Raw genomic sequence first — 25,284 nt, 5'->3', positions numbered from 1 at the left:
TAGTTACTAGAGAAGGATTGTGACAATCCTCCAGAAACTACGCAGGCTGTAGTTATGTAACACAAACACTTCGGCAATAATACAGAGCATTATCGTATGGAAGAGGGATTTTAGGTATGTTAAGAACTGGGATACCTTATGGGACAGGTGGAGCCTGTACAAAAAGGATGTGTTGTGCCTTAATCATGATAAAGTCAGGCTGTAGGCACTAAAAATTAAAATACTTTTTAGATAATTATTTAAATTAAAAGCTAGGGGTCAAACCAACAGGTGTTGAAGAGTATCTGTTTCAGGCTGATGAAACCTACAGGGTGGACTTCATTAATGTTCAGTGTGCTTATGTGAAGTCCAGGACAAAAGTAAACAGCACAATTGCAATAAATAAGGAAGGTAAATTAGACCGTCTGCAATGTCTGTTGACAGGTATATGAAGTATTAAGTGATGAAGCAAGGACAAAGCTTACAAGTACTTCTATCCCAGTGCCAGAAGCCTAAAAAATACTGTGGGGGGAACTGGAATCTTGCTTGCTTGGCATCAAATGGCAGCTCTGATACAGCAGACATTACAGAAATTTACATGAAGGATAAGCAGAGGAGTGTTGCAAGGCTACTGACTGCTGGCCAGCGTGCATACCTTGTTGTTGGAAACAGCCACTGTGCTACAGGTCTGGTAGACTGCCAGCTTAACTCCATCTCCAAAAATGGCTTAGGAGGGGCTCCCTGGGACCTACAGACTAATGAGTCTGGCTTCAGGCCATAGTAAAATGGGAAAATCTGTAAGATCATGGAATGCATGGTTAATCACAGTCTGTAGGGAAGGACTTAATGTGGCTTCTGTAAAGTCAAGTCCTGCCTCACTAAATTTCTGGTATTCTATGAGAAAATGGATATGCTCATACATTAAAGATGGTCCTGTAGACAAGTCTTTGAGAGAACAGTAGAATGGTGTATAGTTTGTTAAAGAAATAAGGTTGTATGGAATTGGAAGAAAAGTTCTGTTACAGACTGAAAGCTGGCTAAAGTATAGGGTTCATTGGGCACTTTTAAAAATGGAGAAGAGTTGTTGGTTTCTCAAGCACTGGTGATGAATCTGGTTTTATTCAATCATATATTTAATGATTTATTCAGGAAAACTTGATAATCTGGGAAAAGAAGCAAGCAGTAAACTCTTCAAGTCTACAGATGACAGACTAAGTTTTTATGAGCAGTTAAGGGCCACATTAATGGTGAGGACCTCCAGATGGACCACATAAAATTGAGCAGGCAAAAAGGTGGCAGGTGGAACGTAGAAAAATGTATATTAATAAAAATAGGGACGAGTAATGTAAAAAATGCTTACGTGGTGCTAAATTGTATGCTTGTAATTACGATAGACTAGGGAATGAGGTGTCCTCTAATATCCCTAATATAACAGTCTCAGTTTATGGGGGACTAATAGAGGAATGTACCAAGGAAAGTGGCCAGATTAGTGGCATCTCCCTAACTTGCCTCTACCTATTTATGTAACTACTAAAGAACATGTGCAGGGCTAGATGGGGCCATTGGTCTCACACAGGGTTCCTTTCTTCTTTAATTGCAACATGGATAGTAGAGTGGAAGTAGTCTGAACTGGCAACCATTGCAAGCTTTTGCTTTATCTCATCCTGTCAAGAATTCCTCATTTATTTCTCTTTCTTCTTACACCATTTCTCTTAAATTCAACTGGAAGTGTTGGAAGAAAGATTTGTCTTGGGGGAGGACGAGGAAAAGGTAAAGATTGAGCTAAAAGAGATTGAAGAACTTGTCAATCAAATATCTTTCCTCTGTCCCTCTAAGTAAGGCATGATCTTTTTTCTGAATATAAATTTGATAGAAGGCAGAGACCCAAAGTGGAATCTTTGTCAAATTGTTTACATTTGCAACGTAAAAATAGTAAATCAAGTGTGTGACCTGTAAGCACCTCAGGTGGAATTTGATGTTACTCTGTCAAATGAGCTTTTCAAGAAAAATTCCAGGGAAAAATGTTCAACTTGCTAGTATATTCATTAAACTACACAGGAAAACAGGATGTTTTCAGTTTATTGTTTGTGCCATTTTCCAGATGGGTTGCGTACCAGCAGAAACATTTCTGTGGAGAGCAATATGTATTGGAGAAGGGAAAATACAAGTGTTTCTTTGACTGGGGAGGATCCAGTAAAATCATAATGTCAATTCGACCTATTAAATTGGTGAGTTGCTAGAACTTGTTAAGGGGAAAGCTTAAAAGAAAGGAGACCTGTCAAGTTCAGAGCATACAAGAACTTTGTAATTTGGGTTGTGTTGTTTAATCAGTTTGTCTGTTTACTTGGAAATAAATTAAAGACCCTTATGGATGACACACAATGAATCTGTTCAGGATGGAGACTGGGCCTACTTTTTCTGAAATGGACATTCTGGACCTTTCTATCTGTTAATGAGAAAATTGCCAGGGAAACTTTATAAGAAGAACCTCCCTTTGGCAGACTGCATTCTTGGAAAGAATAACCTGACCTGGAAAGATTTATTTGCCTTAAAACATAGTAAAATATAACATCTAATTGATAAATTCTCAAGTATTTTTATACCCATTATCTGGCCTGTATTATTATTGCGTAACAGAGCTCTGTAGTGGTGTTTTTTTTCCATGTTTTCCACTAAAATATTTATAAGGTATATAGCAAATAAAAGGAGGAAAAATTTGTAATCCGTTATTAAATCCAAGGTAGGGCAACTTGACCAAATGGATTAGTGCCAGCACTGTCAAAGCCCTAATGCAAAGCAAAGAAAATCCTCAGTAATGAGTATATACTAAATGATAGTACTGCACTGAAAACAGAAAATGAACAAACATTTAACCTTATTTTGAAGAGCATGTGTTGAAAGAGGTGTACCAATATTATTTGAATTTTGTGTTTTTTCATGAAATACACTTAAAATAAATACAGAGAAATTTACATGGACTCTAATCCATGACATGTTAACTAATTAATTAGTTACATGAACTAAATAATTGTGCAAGCTCTCTATGTGGAAAAGGACTGAACAACCAGACAGTTAGTCATGAGCTTCTAGGCATCTGATGGCAGAGGATGGAGGAAGCGAATTGTGCCGAGAGCATAGGAAGTGTGTGTCTCTGCTCTTGAATTTGTAGCTTACAGATTTCAGGAACTTGACATGTGTTATAGGAAACTAATTGTAGTTAATTTTATTTGTTCATATGCATGTGTATATATTTATTATTGCAGGAACCTCTTGGAACGAATGAACCTCCACATTGGGTATGTTGACATTATATAACAGTCTCTAGTACTAAACCACATTTAATAATTAAACACAGGTAGTGCTGAATTTCTTGCTTCATTACTTCAGATGAATATCTCAGTATTATCATCTCCATATAGTAGAGCATTGCTTGAGGAAGCTGGTAAATGTGTAAAGTCTGTTTGCCAATGTTCTGTTCTTGGTTTTATTCCAGATCATACCCTTTAGTGTTCTGTCCTTAAAAACACAAGCATTTCAGTAGGTTTTGAGTGACTTTGGATCTTTCTAGCTAGCTATTTTCCTATACTTTCCTTCCTGTTTCTCGAAACTTTCTATTGCATGCATTCATCCTTTTCTTTGTGGTGTACATTCTTTTCTATTGCATCTGGTTTGTCACTATCTTGCTTTATGTATGAGGTGAAGAATAGCAAAGTATGAACTACAAAAAAAATGAACTGCACTCTTTAAATCAGCAGGTCAATCAACAGGGGAAGTTGGGATTTTTGTCTTACATGTTGGTAGCTCTGCTTGTCATAGTCTTCCAAGTGTTGTATAGCTGCTCTTGTAGGAGCATGCCCCACATACTCCATGCTTTCCTTTTCCTCCTAGTAACATAGGACCTTCATTGAACACATCTTGATTATAACAAATTTGAGATAATTCTTTTCTATTATACATTCTAACAATTTCCCTGAAAGTTCTGTCCGCCTTAGTGACGATTTATAAAGAGAAAAAAGTAGTCCCTATAATTCACTTCAGTTTTCAGGACAAGTTAGTCTGGGGGTTGGCACTTCTGGTCTTTATCTTACAAGGTTGTGTTCCATTAACATACCTTTGGTGGTATCTTTCCATTAACATACCTTTGTGGTATCTTTCTATATCTAAAACCAGCTCTAAATGTTTGTGCTCGTCACCAAGGATGGTCTGTGTCTCCCACAGTGTTCTTCCCTGACAGGACTCTCCTTCATTTCTGCAATTGTGGTTTGATTTTTCTGTCCTGGAGTGGGTTGCTAGCATGGGTGATTATTTAAGTTGTTATATTGCTCTCCTTATGACATGCTTTTAATTAAGCAAATTTGGAAAACATTATTTTGGGAAACATGACATTTTTGAAAAGAGAGGGACTCTAGAACTCAATGACAGTTTTAGAAAACTTAAGTATTTTGTCATATGGACGTAATCTTGTTCTCTCTTCCTTCAATGAGTATAATAGCCATACACACGTGGGAAGTGCATGCATTGTGTTACTTAGCAGGTTGACCACACCCTTCTTTTTCTGTAAGTACTCTAGTTCTACAATTTTATGATAAACCTAGGACTACAGGAAATGTTTCCTGTCTGAAGACATAATTGGTGTATTATTTTAGTCTTAAACACTGATTTCCTGCCAGACCTATTCATAAGGCGGTTTGCGGCCAAATTCAAAGACTTGCAAGTACATTAACAGTAAGGCCTTGCTAAAGGATACTAGGTAAAATAAGATAAAGTGAGACTCAGATTAAACCAGTGGGATCCAGTTGAAAATAATTTTCTCTCTGTCTTCAACTCTTCTACTTTTTCAGCATTTCCAAAAAAAGTATTCAAGTGCTTTAATGCAGTTTTGCAGACCTTTAAGATCAATTTAAACCTCTGAAGTCTCAGTAAATTGTATTTATTGTCTTCCAGATTTCCAGTGATGTATCAAAAAATCTGCATGTGTGTGTGTCTGTGTGTGTGTATATACACAGTCACCTAAAAATATTGGTCTGTACCAGATTATGCTTTGCCTGTTCTATTCTCTAGTACCATTCTGAATCCCATTTTAAAAAGATGCTGTCCTGATTTATTACAATCCTGATTTTAATAGGATTCTGCCCTAAAACTAGGGAAGGAAGAACATCATTCATATTGCTACAGTTCTTTTAGGAAGGGAAATATTTTGAGTAAATTTTTGTAAGGAAAAAAATCATAATAAGTATATATATAATATATATATTCAATAGTAAGAATAAGTAGTAGTAATGGACAGTGTTTCAAATAAATATAAGCATTTTCCCATTCAAAGTTAATGAAATGTTTCCATGTGTGTAACAGTCTCTTAGTTGAGAAATTCAAAGCATGGTGCATATGAACTTAAGCATCCTAAGTACTTCACCCTTGAATAAGCCATATACCAGTTATTTTGAATGATTCTGCCTATATTCTCCCACCTTTAATAACCATATGTCTGTGTTAAGGGAACTGTGTTCACTGTCTAGGGGAGAGTGTCTTTTTTCCACATTGGTTTTTAGTTGTTATACAGAAATGGAAAAACAACTACATTTTCTTTAATCTTTCAGTAACTCCCCTGACCTTTTACTCCTGCCAGGCTCCATAATAAACAAAGTACAGATGATGCAAGAATCACTGAAATCATCAATTCTAAAAAGCCAATCATTTTATTTTTTAAAAAGAAAACTTTGTCTTGTCCAGCAAGAACAAAGCCTCTTTCATTAACAGTTGACTTCAACAATTTAGGAAACAGAGAGAACTGCAGTGATAACGTGTTTTAATTTCTAGCATTCTGTCTGTTGACTTTTTAGGAAGCAAAATCTTATAAAGTGACATCAAATCCTGATAGCTGCCGTTTGATACTAATTGCAGATATGTAATGCTGTCACTGAGGGGTTGGTACTTCATCTTAGCTTTTGTGAACTGAAGACCATCATTCATGACTAGATGTATTCTGAATAAAAATGAGTCACAGATCTTTTTTAATAGCAGAAGTAATTTTTAAAATGCATAGCATCTGGCCTATGAAAGAAAGACTATGTGCATATATTCCTTTATAAAAGACTTTAAGATATGTGCATAGAAAATAGTACATAGTTACAGCTTAAATAGATGTGGTGGGATAGTGCAGTGCAATTATATTTACAGAAAAAAATATAGTTGTGCTTTAGCCATCATATTGTACCTGATCTGTTTTCTTCAATTTTTAGTTATATCATGCAAGGCCAGGTTAAGCCTTCCTGGTGTTTTTGTTTGTTTTCTTTCATGTTTTTGTTTTTGTTTTTGTTTTTTTTTTTTCTTTAGCAAGAAATATATTCATTTCTTTTAAAAACATAGTCTGAACTTTTCCATAAAATCATTTGCTAATTCTTGTGTTTGGCCTTCTCTCTCAGTACTGGCAAGAGCATTTGAGTTTTTTCTTTGGCAGGAAGCTAGGCCAGTTTGGGGCATAAAGGGGGAAATAGCTCTTGCGAAAGCTATAGTGTTTTTCTTCCATTACAGAATATGAGCTGTTCTCTTGATAAAGTTAAATTTTGCATTCTTTTCCAGCCTCTCTTTCGGGCTTTAAAGTGAAATTCACTTCAGTTACACGGTGGTAATCCAATGGTACAGAATTCTAAGTGACTTTCACTATAAGTCATAGGCTATATTATACTTTTTTTTAATTATTATTATTTCAACCTTTTTAACTGCAGTACCTTCCATCGTATCATTTTTCAGGGTGAATTGAAAACATTTTATTGTGGATATTGCTCAATGTGGCTGGAAGTTCTTCTTCATGACATGTAAAACTATATTAGGTGAACTTCATATAATGATGGTGCATCTACCAAGCTGCACCCACTTGTCCCCAGAAATTCTCTTGCTGGTTCTTGAATGAGAAACTACCTGTAGTCACCGTGGTCACAGAAGATTTCAAGGCACTTAGTCAATAGTAGCCCTGTATCTTTTGACCAATGCTTTCCTTTCCTGTTTTGAACCCCGGATTACTGAGAGTTATCTGCAGTTCAAGGGTACTTCAGATGGAATATCCTTCAGGCCTAGCCTTCTCTTCAATCTGGGTCTTCTACTGCATTTGAACTTACATATGATATCACTGCATTAACATCACCATAACAGTGTTATTAACATCATTAGCATCAGCTTTCTAAACCAGGAACAGAGATGATAAAAACAAAGTCTTTCTAATGAAGAAAGCAGCTATGGAAATGTAAAAGAATCCCTGAGAATTCATTCTATTTATTGTATCTTTGTGAATTGAATGGATACATAAGACCACAGCTATCTCTGTTTACATTAACAGCAATGAGTTTATTTCCCTTCTAGTCATTGGCTTTATTTTGTTTTGTTCTTGTAGCTCAAAGCTTTCAGTAATACACATTTCCAAGGAGCATGCATAGATTTCACAGCAGAAGTTTCTGATTTCACATCATTCATACCATGTTCTTTTAAGGTTCTTCGGGGATGGTAAGTCTGTTGTTTTACATGCCACCATTTTAAGTAATATGATTTTTTTTCCTACTGTGACTTTATTTAAGATCATCAAAAGTGCATAACTCTCAAATTTCAAATTGTCAAAAGTGTATAACACACTCTGATCATATTCCATCACATCTTAGACCCTTTGTCTTGCAGTATAGCTCAGTAAGTGTTGTCCTGCTGTTGATTTGGAAAATATACTTTGGCTTTCCCTGTGGGAAGTGGACAGTTACTATGACTTTTTTTTAAACTCCTGTTAGCATTTATTCCAGACTGTAAGAACTTCCGTGCAGGAGAGGTATCTGCATTCCATTAGTGTTGTTCGAGTCTGAGATTTCTACATCACATGATTTGGTTTTGCTGTTTTGGTTAGTTTGTCACATAGCCTTTCAAGCCACCTTCATTCAAAGCTTAACAAGAACAAACAAATTTTTTTAATTCCTCGCTTCCTTAGCAAATATTAAATCTTGAAAAAACGTACTGTTAATAAGCAGCTAGAGCTGCTAATCTTTTTTTTTTTTTTTTTTTTTTTTTTTTTTTTTTGCTACATTATTCTTACAGTTGGCTCCTGTATTACCAAGGGGAAATTGCTGACAATCACTGTGTGCTGGAAGAAGGCCTCTACGTTGACCTCACTTCCTGTGGCTGCCCAACTGCTACAATCAAATCCCTCAAGCCAATTGAATACGTAAGGACATTATTGAAAATAATAATGCTTTGGAACTCTTCTCCCAGTCAGATGTCTAAAGCAAGTGCTTGTGTTAAACAAACTCCTACTCAGGGAAAAGAATTAAGTTTGTTTTCTTGGCTTATGGGATTTTGGGGTTTGGAACAAGTCAGGCTGTGTGCACACATGCACACATTCACTTGTAGGCACACACTCTTGGATGCTTGTGTGTTCTGGGCTGAAAGTTGCTGTCATTCATACAAGTTGCATTGTTTGGTGTTTTTCTGACTGAATTTTGTAATGCAGCTCAGCAAGCTTAGTACACAGTGAGATGTTACTTCTTGACATGCTGTCTAAGCATATGGGGCTTCTTTTATTAGGCCTACAGCCAAGGTTCATTCTTAAAGCAAAGTACGCACAAGATATGAAAACTGAAATTACATGTTAGCATATACTTGCCATTATTCTGTTTAATTTACTAACTGTTCTGCAGTTTATTTTTTTTTTAAAAAAAGGGTTTTACCTCCTAACGGCATCTCAAATTATGGGTCAATAAGTAAAGTGGTATAATATACCACATGTGGCCTGTGATTTGTGTGTGACACGTCAGATAGTTCAGTCCAAAGCTCAGTTCTGGCATCCTCTTTCTTAGTGACTCCTGATACACAAGGCAAGTACTTATTACACATGCACACGGTCTTCATGTGACCCGCAGGTCATGTTGGTTGTACTACCCAAACAAAAATCTTGAAGTCAAGTGACCAAGCAGTAAGCTGAGATACAAGGTCCTTTATGGTCAAGAGATTGAACAGGAATGCATCCAGTACAAGATAGATCTAGCTTTTTTAGATCTTGCTGTAATTCTGCCCATAGGACGTATGCCTCTGGAATCTTCTTGTCATGTCTGTGCCTTTGTCCCATCTCTCAGTAAGCTCCTATGCAAGAGCACAAAAGATAAGCTGGCCATAATGCTGTCACTAAAAGAGAAGCAAATACCTTCTCTGTCTGCTTCTCTCCAGCACTGACCAACTTCACCAAGAGTCTTCCTCCTTCCGTGATCACAGAGTACAAACTCGGTCCATGTGGCACGGTGCCCTTTTCTGTAGCTTTTATGTAAGTAGGCTGTAAAGATTACTTAGTACTTGAAGTAAATTGTGAATTTAAGTCCTTTTTTCTGTTTGTGAACATGTTTTTTTTATAAAATAAAAAACACCAAAAACCTTGGTGGGAAGGATGTAGAGCTCAAGGCTGAGAGCTGGTCCTTTTGCTAGGTTACACAGATCAAGCTGCATTGATGTCAGTGGGGCTATAGCTTTCCACCTACTGAGAGCCTGTTTTTCAGATTAAAGATCTCCCTTTCGTGGTAGACTTTTATGTTCTGCTCTTCTAAATCAGAATGAAGTTTTGACACAAAATGATAGGTCTCATCCAAATTCCCTAATGTGTAGTCTCACAGGGAAGTAAGCAGGCAGTCTGGTGTAGTAGAAAGTTACTGGCAGCTCTTGATTACCAATGGCCAAGCCCTGGGAGAAATGTGTTTGGCAGGACAAGTATGGAAAGCTTATGCATATCTTCCTGTGCCTTGTATGTAGCTAGCACCTCTAGTTCTAGTTCCTTTCTTGCAAATCGGAGACCTTGTGTTTCTCAAAGTCCGGGTATTTAGCAGTGTAAAATGCTAGTGAGCCACACCTGCTTTACAAATAGAAATGCACTCATCGACCCCTAACACATTGTGTGTGCTAATGGTGCAGGACGGTGTTCAGAGGCATTGTTTAGCACAGACGTGATGTTAAGCACGCAGCAGTAAGTTTGGTCAGTGGTCAGAAACAGCCGTAGTTAATTCTGTGCATTGTCCGCCATGCACTGTTCTTGGAACAGAGCCCTTTTTATTACGAAATATTTCTGTTAGCTCATTCAAGAGAGCAGCAAGTGTATTCCCAAGTGGAACTGTTGTATAGCATTATTGAATTCTGTTGTAACATTGGAACCCCTTCCATTGTTCAGGTTTAAATACTAGCCCAGTTTGAGACCTAAGGTGTATATCTATGATTCTATAAGCTCAATAGCTCAGACTATGAGGAGAATGTGTAACCCTGATGACAATCCCTTAATGTTCTCCTAGCTGTTCTGAGCATCTAGCACATTTGAACGCCTTCAGTGTAACATATTGACTATTCACTTAAAACATGCAACAGTATGAGAGGCCTTTTTAGATGTTGTTAGCTGCCACAAGATTCCTGAGCTCTCCATTTTGGAAGGAGGACTGAAATTATTTATTTGTCATACTTAATCACAGTATATACCTTTATAAGCTGATGGGAAAACACTCTAGGATGTCAGTGGTATTTTTGTGACTGTATGAGGTAAGACTAAAGCCTTAATCTACATGAAACAGGGTAATAACTTCTGCAAATCCTTGATATTATTTTTTCTTTAAATTAAACAATTGAAGAAAAGGAAAGAATTTGAGTAAATAGTTTGTTCACAGGAAAATGAGGTCTTGATGCAAGCAGAATATTTGTAAATACAGCAAACAGTTCTAAATAGAAAAAAAAAAAAAAAAAAAAAAAAAGATAATTATTTTCTTAGAAAAGTAAACTTTTGGATTTTTATTTTGAAAATTACCAGAAATATAGTTCACTTGTTAAAGAGATGAATTGCATAACAAAATAAAAAATGTTATTCCACATCACTGAGTTGGCCCAATTAAAATAAAATAAAATAAAATAAAACAACTTTCAGAGCAACACAAAATGAGTTTAACGAATTAGGATAGGAAAACAGGCTCAGACTAGTGATAGTCTGATTTCTTTACTGTGATAGTATTTTAGTTTGGCTAACTTTTGCTCTAACTTTTTGCTCTTGGAGGGATGCCTTATTGGTTCTTTGCTGAAAAACTGAGCTCCTATATAAATATGGCATGCTGCCCCAGCCCTTCCACACAGAGTCCCCTATTTCTCATGAAATTCAGATTGACGTGGTTCCACCTTGGTTATTTCTTCTTTTATGCACTAGCATCATAGAGGAAGTAAGCGCACCTTTGAGAACAATCTCCTCTACCGTTTGTTCAGGAAATAGCAAAGCAAAGTTATACAGGTTCATAAGGAGAGTGGGGAAAGCATTCCGTAGTCCTTGGGCTGTGCTTCTTCAGTCATCAGTCTGTTTATTTTTTTCTTTTCTCTGGGCTTGGACTGATTGAGCTATTTTACTGACTGCAAACTAAAAGTGGTTTTGATATACTTGAAACTAAACTGGGAAATTGGAATTTGCCTCCCTGTTCCTGACAGAGAGGAAGGCAAGAATGAATTGTTTACAGTGAGCCAAGATGGGAAAAGCGTTCTTCTCTGAGTCATATAATACTCAAACTAAATATTTAGGAGGTCCTACCAGTTAGTTTTCTTCGCTGCTGTTCCATTTTGCTCAGACTGGTCTGTTTTGTCCTTCTGGGAGTTTTTTTGTTTGTTTGTTTGTTTGTTTTTTTGGGGTGGCATTTTTGGTTTGGTTTGTTTTTTAAAGCTATAGGTTAATAAGAGGTTATACAAAAGAAACAAAGCATTTCTGTAGCTTGATAATGAAAAAAATAATATCCTTTATTTTCAGTAGTCTGTGAAGAAAAACAGTGTTGCAGTACCCATGTACATGTATTAATCTAGATTGTAAGGTAAATAATATGTTACATGGCCTCATTTCTTCAGAAAAAGCTTTATTCTGAAAAGTCCAGTCTTTTTCATGTATTATTTTATCATGGGGAAAAAAGTGCTGAAAAGTCCTATCTCACTGTTACCCATTTCTTTAAGTGAACAGGCAGTTATTTCAAAAACCACTTGCAGTAGGAGAATACATATCTACTTAGCAGCAGTAGGAATGTTGAAATTCATACAGCTTGCCTCTCATTGTCTCTTTTCATCTACAAATGCAAAATCTTTTAAAGAAGCGCTCGCTGATGAAATTTTCTGGATTTATTGTTGATAGGCACTGCACAGGCAGGTGAAAGCATAGCACAGGTTAAGGGTTGCTGCATTTGCAGCAGAGGTGCAGGTTTCCATACCTGCGTCAACAAAGACTTGCCTCCCGCACTGCCATGAATTCAAGAAAAGCAAAGTATGGGCTGCTCCCCTGGTGGCAAGAGAGTGGATGAAATCAGCTGGTACATTTATAGGGCTGTGGTTACTTATTAGGGCTTTTGTCCAGTGTTTGTTGCTTGAAAAGTTTTGGGGATGGAGATGCTTACAGGATGTTCTTACGAAGTGGAGTTCAGCTTTAGTTCAGCCTTCTCTCAAGCATGTTATTTCGTTAAACTCTCCATAATATTTGATGTGTTGTATGGATAACAGGAATTGTTGCAGTGGGCAATTAGTTTTCCTTCTAAAATGTTAACTTCATCCTTTAAGGATGAAGTTTGATTCAACTGGTTTAACTTTAAATTAAACCAGTCTTACAGCTTGTCAAACAGAATTCTAGATTTGTTTGCTAAAAACGAAAATGAGATGTGGGTTGTAGGTTGTCCAATGCCTTTTCTTTCTTTTTTTTTTTTTTCCTGAGGCATTCCTCGTTCTTCCTCTGATCAATCACGATACTTCCTGTATTTCTATATTGCTTATCTTTAAGTTAAATACAGGTGTTAACTTATCTTCCCAGCATTCCTGTGAGGTAAATAATAAAATCAGATACAGAAAGCAATCAGTGTTTCCCAGGGCCAGGTCATGAGTCATCTGATGTGGCTGGGGCTGGACCGTGGGTGTTCCTGTCTTCCAGCACTGCATTCATTTCCCTCAGCCAGGCATCCTTCCCACACCGAGGGGAGTAGCTAGTCGAGCACAACTTCAGCAAAGACAGTTGAACATAATAAGCTAGCCAAGAGTGAAAAATAAAGATTTTTCCAAGGATGTTATAATACAGCTATTGAAGCTCCTCCAGTTAAGACTCTGGCAAAGGCTGTTTGCAGCAGGTCAACAGGGCCGCAAATGGTGAAATGTCCCAGCCCTTGCCGTGATGGGTTTGGAGTCACATTTTAGTCCTATGGACTTCTTTCTTTGGCTTTATTGGGTTTTCCCATTCAAATTTCCAAAACCTATGTTTGCCCTAAAAAAAAAAAAAAAAAAAAAAAAAAAGTGGAAGTATGTTATGGGGGTGTGAGCCCTTCTCAGTGTTATCTTTAACTAAAACTATAATTTTTATTATAAGTATATGTGCAAATCCCCTCGTGCACTTGCTTTTCAGCTGTAGCACCTTTTGGTTAACTTGTTTGTACCTCTACACTGTTTTATTTCCATGAACCAGGCACCTAAGCCTTACACTGCAAAGAAAAGGCATTTGAAAGGAAGCTCACCTTGCACTGAACATTGTTTAGTATCAAATGCTTCAGGGCTGCTTTTGAAGTTTTTTTCTGAACTGCAAAAGTATAAGATTCTGTTCTGAATTGTGAAAAATTTGTGGTGCGCAGCTTCTCTCCATTAAGTGAAGGTGGAAGTCATGTAGGGGAAAGTCCAAGCTGAACTAAACAAAAGACTTTTACCATGCTGATTTCAATGGCTTAACTTTCAGCCTCTGAAATCACAATGTGGGGAGGGAAGAAAGATTTGTCATTTTCCTTGCACGATAGGGTGTATTAACTGTAGATTACCACACCTGTTAAGTAAAGAATATCATTGTTCTTAGAAGCTCACAAGGGTGCTTCTACCGTGAAAATACTATGTAAATACAGCCTTCCTTAATCACTGTCCTCTTGAATATATTAAATATTTTCAAGTTTCTCCCTGAACACTGACACTGGCCTTAAAAACAGTAAAAACAAAACCTTCAACTCTATTGGTGTGGGTGTAAGCAAGGCAGTTAGCTCCTTAATGCACAAAGATCAAATTAAATTAATTTCTTAGTGCTTTATCATTCTAGCAATTGGCAAGCGTTCCCCAGAGGATGTCATTTCAGGTATTTTCCTTGAAATGACTATGAAAGGAAGCCAAGGTAATCCTAACTTAGATGTGGGACTGAATTGCCAGTTGTGAGTGAATGTAGATGCCTTTACCTCACCTTTCAAAACTGGGGACTGGAGTCCATCTAAACTAGTGCCTTGCTGTGAGGTATCCCCTCTTGTATTCTCTGCCTGGCTGCCCTTCCTCTGGCCCTTGAAGATACACATTCTTCTGTGGTCCATCAGGACTGGGCCTTGGTGAAGTACGCTGATCAGCTTGTCTATCGGTGATGGCTCTTCAGCCTGAAAACGGGTGAAAATGCACCACAGCGTCCTGCAAGGAAGGTGGCAAGCAAGATGTCTCTGTAGGAAGTGTAACAGCATAGGCTCAAAACCTTGTTTTTTACTGTTGATAGTTTCCATGGAGCTAAGAAAACAAAATCAGAGAAAAAAGCCAGGCCAAGTCACTGCTGCCAGCTGTTGGTGTAAAATGGTGTATATAAAGTGAGTAATCAGCTCATTGCTCTATATTTGGTTATGGAAATATGAGAGCTTCAGTGCTTGAGACAGCAGCATGTGGTTTTTTTTTTTGGTTTTTTTTTTTTTTTTTTCTGTGCTTCACATTTGCACCAAAACCAGTGAAGTCCTTTTGGGTCTCACTGGAAAGGGTGATATCAGTTGTTGTGATCAGCTGTCTGTGTGTGTGTCCTAGATGTGATGTCTGCTGCGTACTGATAGACTGGGACTCTGAAAAACCTGACAGCTTTTGCAGGCCCATCAAAGTTTAAACAGGTCTCAACCATGTGAGACCTGTAGTCATTTTAATTGACTCCACCTGTTTGCTGTTCAGATGCTTGGTTTATAAATGGATATGCTGGATCAGAGGACTCGTTCATCTAGCACAGCATCCCAGTCTCTACTGTAGTGGAAAAAGCAAGATAAATGTTAGGCTTCGGTAGCAGTGGCTAGCAGCAAGGATGCCAAATGGTGTTTCCCATGCCTTCTGGTGCACCTGTGAAAATTCTCCCTTTTGGACCTATTCTGGACACGGCTTCTGGTCTCCACTCAGGTGAAAGCTGGAGCCAAGGGAGTAGGCTTCTTGCAGACTTGGAGCATGGTGGTCGCACCTTGCTCAGCAAAGCGAACCGAGAAGTAGCTGCCTGCACTAGATCTGTCGGTCTAGATTACAAAGTAAGCCTTTAAGCACGTCATAAATTTGACCCACTTCATATACCAGAAGGCAGATGGGAAGAACAGGCATTCCAAAATAAAGACAAAGATGGGTTTTAATCTCTTTCTGTTCTGTAGCATTAGTTTTGTAGGAGTGTAATGGGCTTTAAAAAAATCTCGACAGGTGGACGATCCCAAACTCTTCTTTAAAATGTCTCATCAAACTCCCAGTCCATGGAGTGTAGCATGACTTACATTGTCTCTGCAGTGGTCAGTGGAGGAAAGCAATTTCTCTGAGGCAGGATTTGAACAACCAGCTACATACCAAGTGCACTGAGTCAGTGCCAGTAAATTTGTAAGTGCTGAATCACAACTGAGCTCTTCAGAGATACTGCACTATAACACATGTGCCTCTTCAAACATGAAAGTTAGGCTCTCTTAATTACTCAGCACCTTCATCAAGTATAATTCAAGATTTTGTTTCATTCATTGCACCTGGGGCCATACCTTTGTTGCAAAAGAAATTCGTCCTTTTTCACTGCACTGGCTATCTCCAGTTAACATCTTCTAAGAACAAGGTGGCTTCCCTGGAGAGGCTGCTAATTGGAGCAGTTAGACCTATTCCCTCTTCCTTTACCAGCTGCATCAAGATATAAATTGCAAGTGCTTATGATTTCAGAATTCAGCTTTAAAATGCTGAAAAAACATACAAGTGTTCCTTGTACTAAGGCACAGACTTTTTATATTTAAATCTTTTCCCCCTCTGCTTTTCTGCTGATCTTACAGCTGTACCACAATTTTATGCAAACTGATCTTTTTATTTGCTTTCATAAGAAATGTCTCAGCTGTAGAGAAAAACAAAAGTGAAAAATGTTGCAATTCTACACAAGATTGAAGCAGTTACTAATAATGTTAATTTTTCATGGTCGTCAGAAGAAAAATAGAACTGTCTGTTAAAAACATTGAGAACTTTATAGTTTTGATGCCTTGAGTCCTTTTCAATTTGCAGATCCCTAAGATTTTTTCAGTGAACAAACCACTGAATAGCTAATGTAAGTCTGTGGCAATAGACATGAGATTTGCCTCACTACTGTAGAAGCAATCTGCAGATCACCCTGAAAACTACTCCCGTAACCTGTTCCAGCAGTAAATAAACTGGATTTTTGAAAAGCAGTCTAGGGCCTGACAATACAGACCAGATCACAGAGAGATTTTTCAAATGCGAACAGAGGCGCCTCTGCATCTCCATGTGACTCAGTCTCTGGCTTGTATCAGTGGGGAACTACACTCTGATGACAAAGCCACTGATAAATCCAGTATGTTTCAGCTGTTTGTGCTTTGTTGGTAGATGCACTTTTTTTTTTTTTTTTTTTTTGCTGCTACATTCGCTGAGGGAGCATGATCTAAACCAAAAGCATGTAGAAGTGAAATCGAAGTGGCAAAATGTGTGTACCAGGCTTAACAACTGAAGTTAACTCTGAGTAAAACTTTGCCTTTTTTCATCCTCCTCCCAGGTGTTTGCCGAGCCCTCCATCAGTCTGTTTGCTCTGGAATGCTGCAAGGGCAGAGAGCTGCACTTCACCAAACCCATCAATTCCGTTTTGAATGAGGACCTTCATTTTTACACTCAGTCTGTATGGGTGAGAAGTGGATTGTGAGTATGGAAGAAATATTCTTAATATTGTAGGAGCTAATGCTGAGCATGTGTTTTCTCACAATTGCTGCCTTTTTTCATAGGATGCATTTTACATTCTGTTATTTTAAGACATTTCAAAATCCTAAAATGTTGTTGAATGCTAGATCCACCTTTTGAACCAAGAGCTGAAATGAACAAGAAATCTGGGCAGGGGATGCATTTTTCCCCTGCTAAGAACCATCCTTTTATCCCTATGCATAATGAACAATAGAGCCTGTTGTTCAAGCCAGGAGCCAAGAGTAAATAAGTTTTGATTCCTGACTCACAAACACAGGTAGAATAAACTCAGTCTGCCTTTATTAGCTGGTTGTAAAATACCTGCTGTAAACTGAAGTGATTTAACATGAACCACTGCAGTGGTTCAGTGAAGCTTGACAAGCTGTTTAGCTGCCACAGTCAGTGACTTGTGAGAGAAGCTTGGGGCAGATGGGACAGCTGGAGCAGTAATTTGCTTCTGCTGTTAGTTTAACCCCCCCATGACTGATTAAACACCCAGCCTCTTCTGTGAAAACCATCGTGCATCTGCGGAAATGACCTTCCAACCTTTCCCTTCTCCTCTTTTCACCTTCTGGAGAAGCTCCCAAGTATTCTGCCTTGGCCAAGTTTCAGGCCTGCACTTCGACAGCAGGAACAAAGAACTTGCCGAGTCTTGCAACTGAGGCTGACTGGAAACTGCTGTTCTTCAAATGTGACACACTTCCTGCCTTCATTTTTAACCTTTTTCCCACCTCTCTCATGGCATTCACATACACAAAGCTGTAATTGTCTTCAGAGGTCTTATGGGATGACACAGAATCATGCCAAATTTGAACTAATTAAGCAAGGAATTCATGTAGGCTGTTTGTTCACTGCCTACATACACCTCTGTTGTGATTCTTGCGATGAATTACGCAAACTCATTGAGTCTGTTACCTCCTAGAAGTTAAAACCCGTCTATAGATATGTGATAACATTGTTGCATGCTCCTCTTGATTCTTAGAGGTTGGTACAAAGCCTAAGCCTAACCTAGCTGATGCTCCAGAGCACTGCTTGTGGACTGTTTTTTTCTTTCAGACATTTCACACAAGCTTTTTCTTGAAACGTTGGCTAAGAATTGAGCCTCCTTTTCTGTAACAACAGTCAGCAGCTATTGACTGTAGCAGTGGGCCCGTATCACTTTCATCACAGAGCTTTGCCAATTTACTCTGCATTCTAGTCCCTAGCTTCTATGCCACTTCAGTTCTGAGCCCATTCAGAAAATACATAGAGTGAGTGATATCTGCTGCTGTTGTCTTGTGGTGCCCCAAAAAGCGCTTCCTATGGGGTAGTATCTCTTTGTGAGCTTTTTCTGCCATCTCATCAGGCATGTGGCTGTAAAGGAAGGGTGAGAGCTTCAGGGCCACATAGTAGAAGAGCACAGCAGAGTAAGTGCAAGGTTCCAGCCCTTTCCCCACCTTCCTGCTTGTTTCTGAGCATCCCAGCTGGGTTAGCTGGTTCCTGTCTCTGTGAAGAGTCAGGGCAGAATGAAAAGTTGCTTGGCTGGGCTTTCTCCAAGTTCCTCGTGGCATTCCCCAGGAAACAGACCTCCACAGTCTGTCCTCATCCTACACTGCAAATACATGTAGGTAGCTTAAAGACGGAGGGTGTGACAGGTGATTGTGGGAGACTTCCAGTCCTAGAGTGCTGGTTTGCCTTATCTGTAACCAAGAGTTCAGAAAGGCAGATCAAGAGAGTGTTTGGGTTCCTTGCCCTGAAGCCTACTGTCAACTTTAAGAAAACGACAAAGTAAGATTTATGTCTGTGCGATGGCATCTTGCTGCTGTGCTGATCCTCGGGAAAGATCCTTCCTAAGCCAACTGATCACCTCAGTGAGAAATGGCACAAGCCTCTGCTGTGGTTTGCTGAAAAGGGCTGGGGACCGAGGTGCTCCAGGGCCTGAGAAAGACAGAATAGTGGGGGCTTGTTGGTCCACATGAGAGCCCAGATAAGCTTTGTCAATGTCAGCAAATACCAGCATAACATGTGCTTTGGCAACAGAAACTGATTTCAAATGAGGGTGTTTAATATCCCGAGGAAAACATTAATTTTCATGAATTTTCAGTGACTTCTCAGAAAGTATCACAAGAAAAAAATCAGAAGCGTGTTAGTTAGAAGTAGAAGGAACACCTAGTGGTTGTCAAATGGAGGCTCAGCCTCCTAAGCAAGGCTAGCTGGCTGCTCCTCCAAGTTATGCGCGATGGGGAAAGTAAATTACAGGTACTGTGAACACTGTTTGTGGATGTTTTCTCACTGACTTAAAACAAACAGAGTGCAGCCATCCCTCAAGTTCTTGGCAGCTGACCTGTAGAACAGGTAACTGGGGAAACCAGTGTTTGCTTTGTGTTCCGATGAGTTAATGAGTCAAACATTTAGGTTCACTGTCTGCACAACAATGTCCTATTGATTTAAACAAAACTGATCTATAATCCTGAGGCTGCCTTTGTAAGCAGCAACACAGTAACTACTGAGCAGATGTCTAGATAAAAGGGATCTGTATGTGCTGGCACCTTAATTCTGTTAAATGTTTTGGCCATGTTCATGTTCAGGTATGTCACTAGAGTAAAGTCTGTTACAGCAATTTATGGGTTTTGGAGTAAATATTTTTTATGCATTTTTATATTCCAGACAAGTGGATTTTTTTTTATAGTTTTAGTTATTATAAAAGAAAACACTGGTCAAAATCATCTCATAATTAATATATGCAACCACGCAAAGCTGCTAGTACTGCTGTCTGACGTGTGGCTTCCCAGTTTGCTAATGCATGCCATGCCCACTGCAACCTGTAGTAATCCCATCTAGGTTAATGCAAAGATTCTCAAATTTGTGGGAAAAGCTTGGGGAAGAAAGGAGGAGCCTACAAGTCTGAGGTAGGCAAACAAGTCTTAATTTAGACAGAAAACAGCTAAACCACTAAAACAGATGCTATTCTGGGGCATGGTAATGCAGCTTTAATAGTGTCCCTGCTGTGGGGAGGTCTGGGGACTTTCAAGAGCACAGTCCTGAACATAAGCCCACAGTTTAGTTTTGTTACAGTTAACATGTAGTCTTTCACGTTCTGTTTTCTGTATCCAGGTGGATTGCATATGAAGGATGCAATTTTTTAGGACAGCAGATTCTGCTGGAGCCCAGTGAGATTTCCAACTGGAGTGAATACAGTGGCTGGAAAGTCATCGGCTCCCTTCGTCCTATGAAGCAGGTACTGTAAGAGTGTATATGGACTTGTGCACCTGGGCAGGGGCAATCCCAAGTACAAATACAAGCTGAGTGGAGAATGAGAGTAAGAGCAGCCCTGATGGAAGGACCTGGGGGTGTTGGTTGGTGAGAAGCTCAATGTGAGCTGGCAATGTGCACTTGAAGCCCAGAAAGCCAACCCTGTCCTGGGCTGCATCAAAAGAAACCTGACCAGCAGGGCAAGGCAGGTGATTACACCCCTCTGCTCTGCTCTTGTGAGACCCCACCAGGAGCCCTGCATTCAGCTCTGGGGCCTCCAACATAAAGGGAAATGAATAATCCTTAAGGGACCCTTCCAACCCGAACCATGCTGTGATTCTGTGACTTTTTTTTGATGGGGGTTAGTGCAAAAGTATCAGTTGTACCACTGAGTATAATGCTGCACATCATATTCCTTAAATCAGGCCAAATGATGACAGCCAGAAGGACATACCAGAAGATTACTGTAGCAGAAAATTTCTCCACTGGCAGTTACCGAGATCTATATTAGGTTCCTAAAGGAAAATAATTCCTTGTTTCTTGGAGTCAAGTTTTGTTTTTCTATACGGCTCATTAGCGTGTTCTCTAGATATGCTATTTTTACATTTTTGTAATGTAAAAATATAAACATATAATGAGAAAACCAATTCTATATTGGCTTGTTTTATAATTAACATTAATGGAAGCAAGAACAAGTTTGCTGTAGCCTAGATTTCCAAAAGAAGCAACGTTTGTGCAGTCCCACCAGGGTTTAGGGTTCTCCATCCTTACCTCACCCCAAGTAATGCCAATTTCTAATTCTGACCCTTCACCTTTCTGAGGGGTGTCAGGTAATCAGGGATACTGATGAACTCTAAAACAGCCAAAGCACATGCTGCTGTGTGCCCAGCCACACATAGCTGTTGGAGCACAGTGTCCTGGAAGACAGGGAAAGGGAGAGTGGAAGGGAATGTGAGCAGTAACTCCACAAAGGTTTTTGGTAGCTCTGCTGCTCACAGAACAGCTTGTCTCCACTTCATGTCGAATGCTGCTTAATTGTTAAATCACAGATTCAACTGGGGAGATGTTACAGTGAACAAACACGATCATCTTTCCTGTTAGTTATGCATTATATGCTTCCCCGTTGGAAAAGGAAAGTAATTTTAACAAAAATGATTTGTTAGTCTAGAAGTTGACAGTTCCCTGGAATTCTTTGGAAGTGGTAACTATCAAAGGATCCCATTTTGGCTCTGTTTTTGCAAATAATAAAATAATGTATGTTGATCGTAAAAACAGAATTCTCTCTTCAGACACTAATCTGAAGAGCTTTTGTATTCAGTAGCATCCTTTTTTATATTGCAACGGTGAGTAATATTATAAGTAGTGCCTCAGGTATGTTGCTGGGGTTTTTGGCATTTGGAGTTTGTATGCTGCTTTTTGGTTTTGTTTTTATTTTAAATCCTGCAGACAAGGCTTCCTTGAGTTTGTGCAGTCAGTTGGTCACGCCTGACACTTCCGTGGGCATATGTTGGGGTTTGTTTTTCTTTTTTTTTTTTTTTTTTTTTTTTAGAGACTGGAATACTACTACAAACTTGTTACCACTTTATATTTCCTCCTCCTTTCTGTGTCAAGTCTACTGGTGTAATAGGTACTGCAAGAAAAGCTAAACACTTGAAACTAATGCAAGATGAGACAGTTTTGCTCAGTGACTTTCCAAATATGATCCCTTCCTTGTAAAGAACATATACAATATATATATATATGAATACATGGATGAATATGTTATATGAATTCATGGATGGTTGGTAGGATGGAGGTTTTATTGTCTCTTAATGTAGGGTTTGTTTTATTATGGAAAAAGAAGGTTCAAAGCTCCCAGAAGAATTTGGCATCTGGGGGGAGCTGCCCTTTATAGCTCCCTTTCCTTTATTTGCTCTGAAATCTGTGAATAATGTGAATAATCTGTGAATGAAACTACAAATCCTGTAGTAGCCCTACACAATCTCCTTATTTTTTTGAGTAAGCTGAGTAAAAGGAGATGCTAGTTGAGTACCCTCTTTTCTGCGTATGTTCAAAAGCAATGGTGAAACTTCTCAGCCATATATTCCAGTTAATGGTGTTGAAGTTGCTGGATATGTGACTCAGCAAGTTCTGTGTTCAGAGAGTAAAAAGCTTGTGGATTATACCCCATTTACTGGCCTTGGAGTGAATGAAATGTGAACTAAGGCTATTTGCATATCACAGGAATTAGTTGTATAGACAAAAATACACTAAAAAAAATAAAATTGCTGTTTACAGCTGTCTGTCTGCATGTGAAAAACATTTAGTGCTGCCTTACATGCACATTCGTTTCCACTAAAATATTTTACATAGTCATCTGGAACTGGGGAATGCAACGTGTACTTTAGAAAACTAATGTATGATGGAAAGGAGGCATTCTGGCATCAACCTTTTGAATCTGTGTGGTGCTAACTCTCTTCCTTCACACCATTTCAGCCAGCAGTGTACCTCAGAATCAAGAACAGAGCCCACGGTAAATACCTGACAGTTTCTGGAAGCCTAGCAGATATAAGAGCAACATCAGTGTGTGTGTCTCCATACAATGGCAAGAATACCCAGCTCTGGCACTACTGTCATGGACTCTTCAAATCCAAGGTGAGTTTCCAGATTCTGAAGTGGGTTGTAACACCTGGATTTCTAAAAGAAGCTAGCATTAACACTGGGATAGCTTTTGGTGTCTCTTAGGCATGTTGAACCAAAACTTTTATAACCTATATCTTCCTGCTGTGTATAGACAGATGTGCTCTGTCTGCTTTGGCAAATTAGACAACTTTTTTATCTGCCTAATGGCACTGATGTTCTTCTAAGTAGGAATCTGTTTTTTTTTTTTTTTGTCTAAAGTCACATTTAAGAATGTTTATTATCTCTAAATAGTTAAGAATTTCTCTGAAAATGAATAAACGAAGAAAGGCTGTGTTTTTGTATTAACGCTGCCCTTGATGGTCTGTTTTTAATATAAAAAAGCTGTTGACCTAACATAAGAAATAACTAAAGTAACAAAGACCACCTTCTGTGATTGAGCAACTAGTCAATTGCTGAATAATCTGTTCCTGGCTTACTCGTCAGGAACATTACCAACTATAGCATGATTACTATACTATTTTCAGTGCCTGAAACAGAAATAAGTCAGACACAAAACTGAAGCTTTGTGGCCTGGATCTCACTTTTCTTTTTGCTTCTTAGGCTAACAATGCCTGTCTGGATGTCATTGGTGGCAGAGACGTGCCTGGAGCCAAAGTCGCACTCTGGGCAGAACATGGGAAGGAAAGGCAAAAGTGGAGACTCAATGAGGATGGAACCATCAGTTCATACCTCAGCGACCAACTGGTACTTGATATTAAAGGTATGTAAAAAACAAATGAAATCAATCCTCACATGTTCTAAATGCATTTAGGCTTGTGGCCAGTTGCAGTATTCCAGCTCCTAAGGTTAAATACTGTATCCTGTCTTGCTAGTTTTATGTTCAGTTGCTTGACAGTGGGACAAGTCATTAGTGTTTGATCCCGGAGGTTTACTTTGATCAAATCAGCTATTCTACTTCAGGGAATTCAACAGCGCTGATAGCAAGAAATGGCAGTTACAGAAGACACAACGGTGGTGGAAAAACTACCACCACCGAATAGGTGTGCCTAAAAGAGAAAAGTGCTTGCTCCTGATGTTTTCAGGCTGGTGAAAATTCTCATTGCTGACGTACGAGTCCTACTGACCCATCATGATAGAACAGCCTCACTGGAGGCTGCCTGTTCCTCATGCACAACTCATTCCAGCCCTGCTGCTGGTACTAAGGTTTTATCCCTAAGGAAAAGTGGTGGGACAGTGACCTTACAGTGTCTGGTTATGAGGCTGGGGGCTCCATGGTGCTGCCTTCTCAGATGAAAGAACTAAGTGAATTAACTGATGGCCTAACACCCCTGCAGGGTTTACAGACCAGGGTAATGGTCTGTAAAACCCCACATCTAAAGTTATCAACCTTTACAGTAAGTGTCCTGCTGGCCATTACAGATCTGACCTTTGCACCTCAAGCTTACTGACAATGAATTCTCAGCTCAGTGATGTTAAATACAGCATTTCTGGCTTCCAGAACTAAGGAGTTAAACCACCATTACTAACTGATAAATAGTGACTATCAACCAATTAGATGCAAAGTGAAATCCCAACTGGTAATACTGATAGCAATTCTTACAGTAAAGCTGTGCCACCTAGATTACTGCACAATGTTGAAGGCTTGAGCAGGGAGATACCATTTGACTGTTTTTTAGAGCACAGATTTCTATTTATGGCATGGTAAAAATGCACTGTTATTTCTATGCTACGTGTATTTGAAGGAGAGAAATTTTAAAGACTTAATAAATCTGGGGCTGAAATGGTTATTTTATGCCAAATACCCCATAGCTGTAATTCTGTGTATTTTTACTTTAGCAATATGTAAGTTAAAAATCCACTCACATAGTGGGATCTCAGGATCTGCCAAAAGCAAAAACTTCTTTAGAGGTGCAGTTTCTGTGCACAAAGGCATATTGAGGACTCAAGTTTGTGGTGGACTCTGCTTCTGAATTAATACAGCTCCTTAGGGCTTAAGTTGAGAAACGATGGTTTGAAGGAGACAAACAGCGATGGAAGGGCGGACAGTAGCCTGTCCCTCATAGAATGTCTTTCAGCTACTTCTCTTCTTAGTCACGTTTTTAAAGATTCTATTGAGACTTTGCTGAGCTTTTCTTTTTTAATGGTTTGCCTTTATGAATTTGTTTTGTTTTTAAGGAGGCAATTATTATGACAAGAATCACATCATTATGAATCAGCCAGTAGAGGACAAACATTCACAAAAATGGGACATTGAAATATTGTGAGTAAAACCCACCACACAGATGGACCTTATGTTGTTTCTTAGCACCTGGAGGAAAAAGCCTACTACTGAAGTCATGCACCACTGGAACCTTATGCAGCAAATCCTCTCTGCTTTCCTTTGTGCAAAGCACCAACTCCTAAAACCAAATGGATTTTGCTCAAATCTGGAGGATGTGAGGGTGAGCTAAATAATGTCTTTCCACCGGGACTGTACTCTGAGCTGATTCTTTTAGAGGCCTC

General features: G+C 38.9%; 1 protein-coding gene across 1 annotated transcript in view; it reads left to right on the top strand.

Annotated features, from left to right (window-relative positions):
• CRYBG3 (crystallin beta-gamma domain containing 3) overlaps positions 1-25,094 on the top strand; it is a 91,406-nt gene extending 66,312 nt beyond the window's left edge. Inside the window, exons 14-22 of the mRNA XM_082769823.1 lie at positions 2,081-2,207; positions 3,243-3,275; positions 7,367-7,476; positions 8,050-8,176; positions 16,751-16,890; positions 20,023-20,146; positions 22,636-22,794; positions 23,383-23,542; positions 24,958-25,094. Of these exons, the coding sequence (XP_082625949.1) occupies positions 2,081-2,207; positions 3,243-3,275; positions 7,367-7,476; positions 8,050-8,176; positions 16,751-16,890; positions 20,023-20,146; positions 22,636-22,794; positions 23,383-23,542; positions 24,958-25,046 (1,069 nt within the window). The 3' untranslated portion in view covers positions 25,047-25,094. The remainder of the gene's footprint in view (positions 1-2,080; positions 2,208-3,242; positions 3,276-7,366; positions 7,477-8,049; positions 8,177-16,750; positions 16,891-20,022; positions 20,147-22,635; positions 22,795-23,382; positions 23,543-24,957) is intronic.
• The last annotated feature ends 190 nt before the right edge of the window (positions 25,095-25,284 follow it).

The sequence above is a fragment of the Aythya marila genome, assembly GCF_965140915.1.
Source record: "Aythya marila genome assembly, chromosome: 1".
NCBI classification, from domain to species: domain Eukaryota; kingdom Metazoa; phylum Chordata; class Aves; order Anseriformes; family Anatidae; genus Aythya; species Aythya marila.
This window is presented reverse-complemented; position numbering and strand designations above follow the sequence as displayed.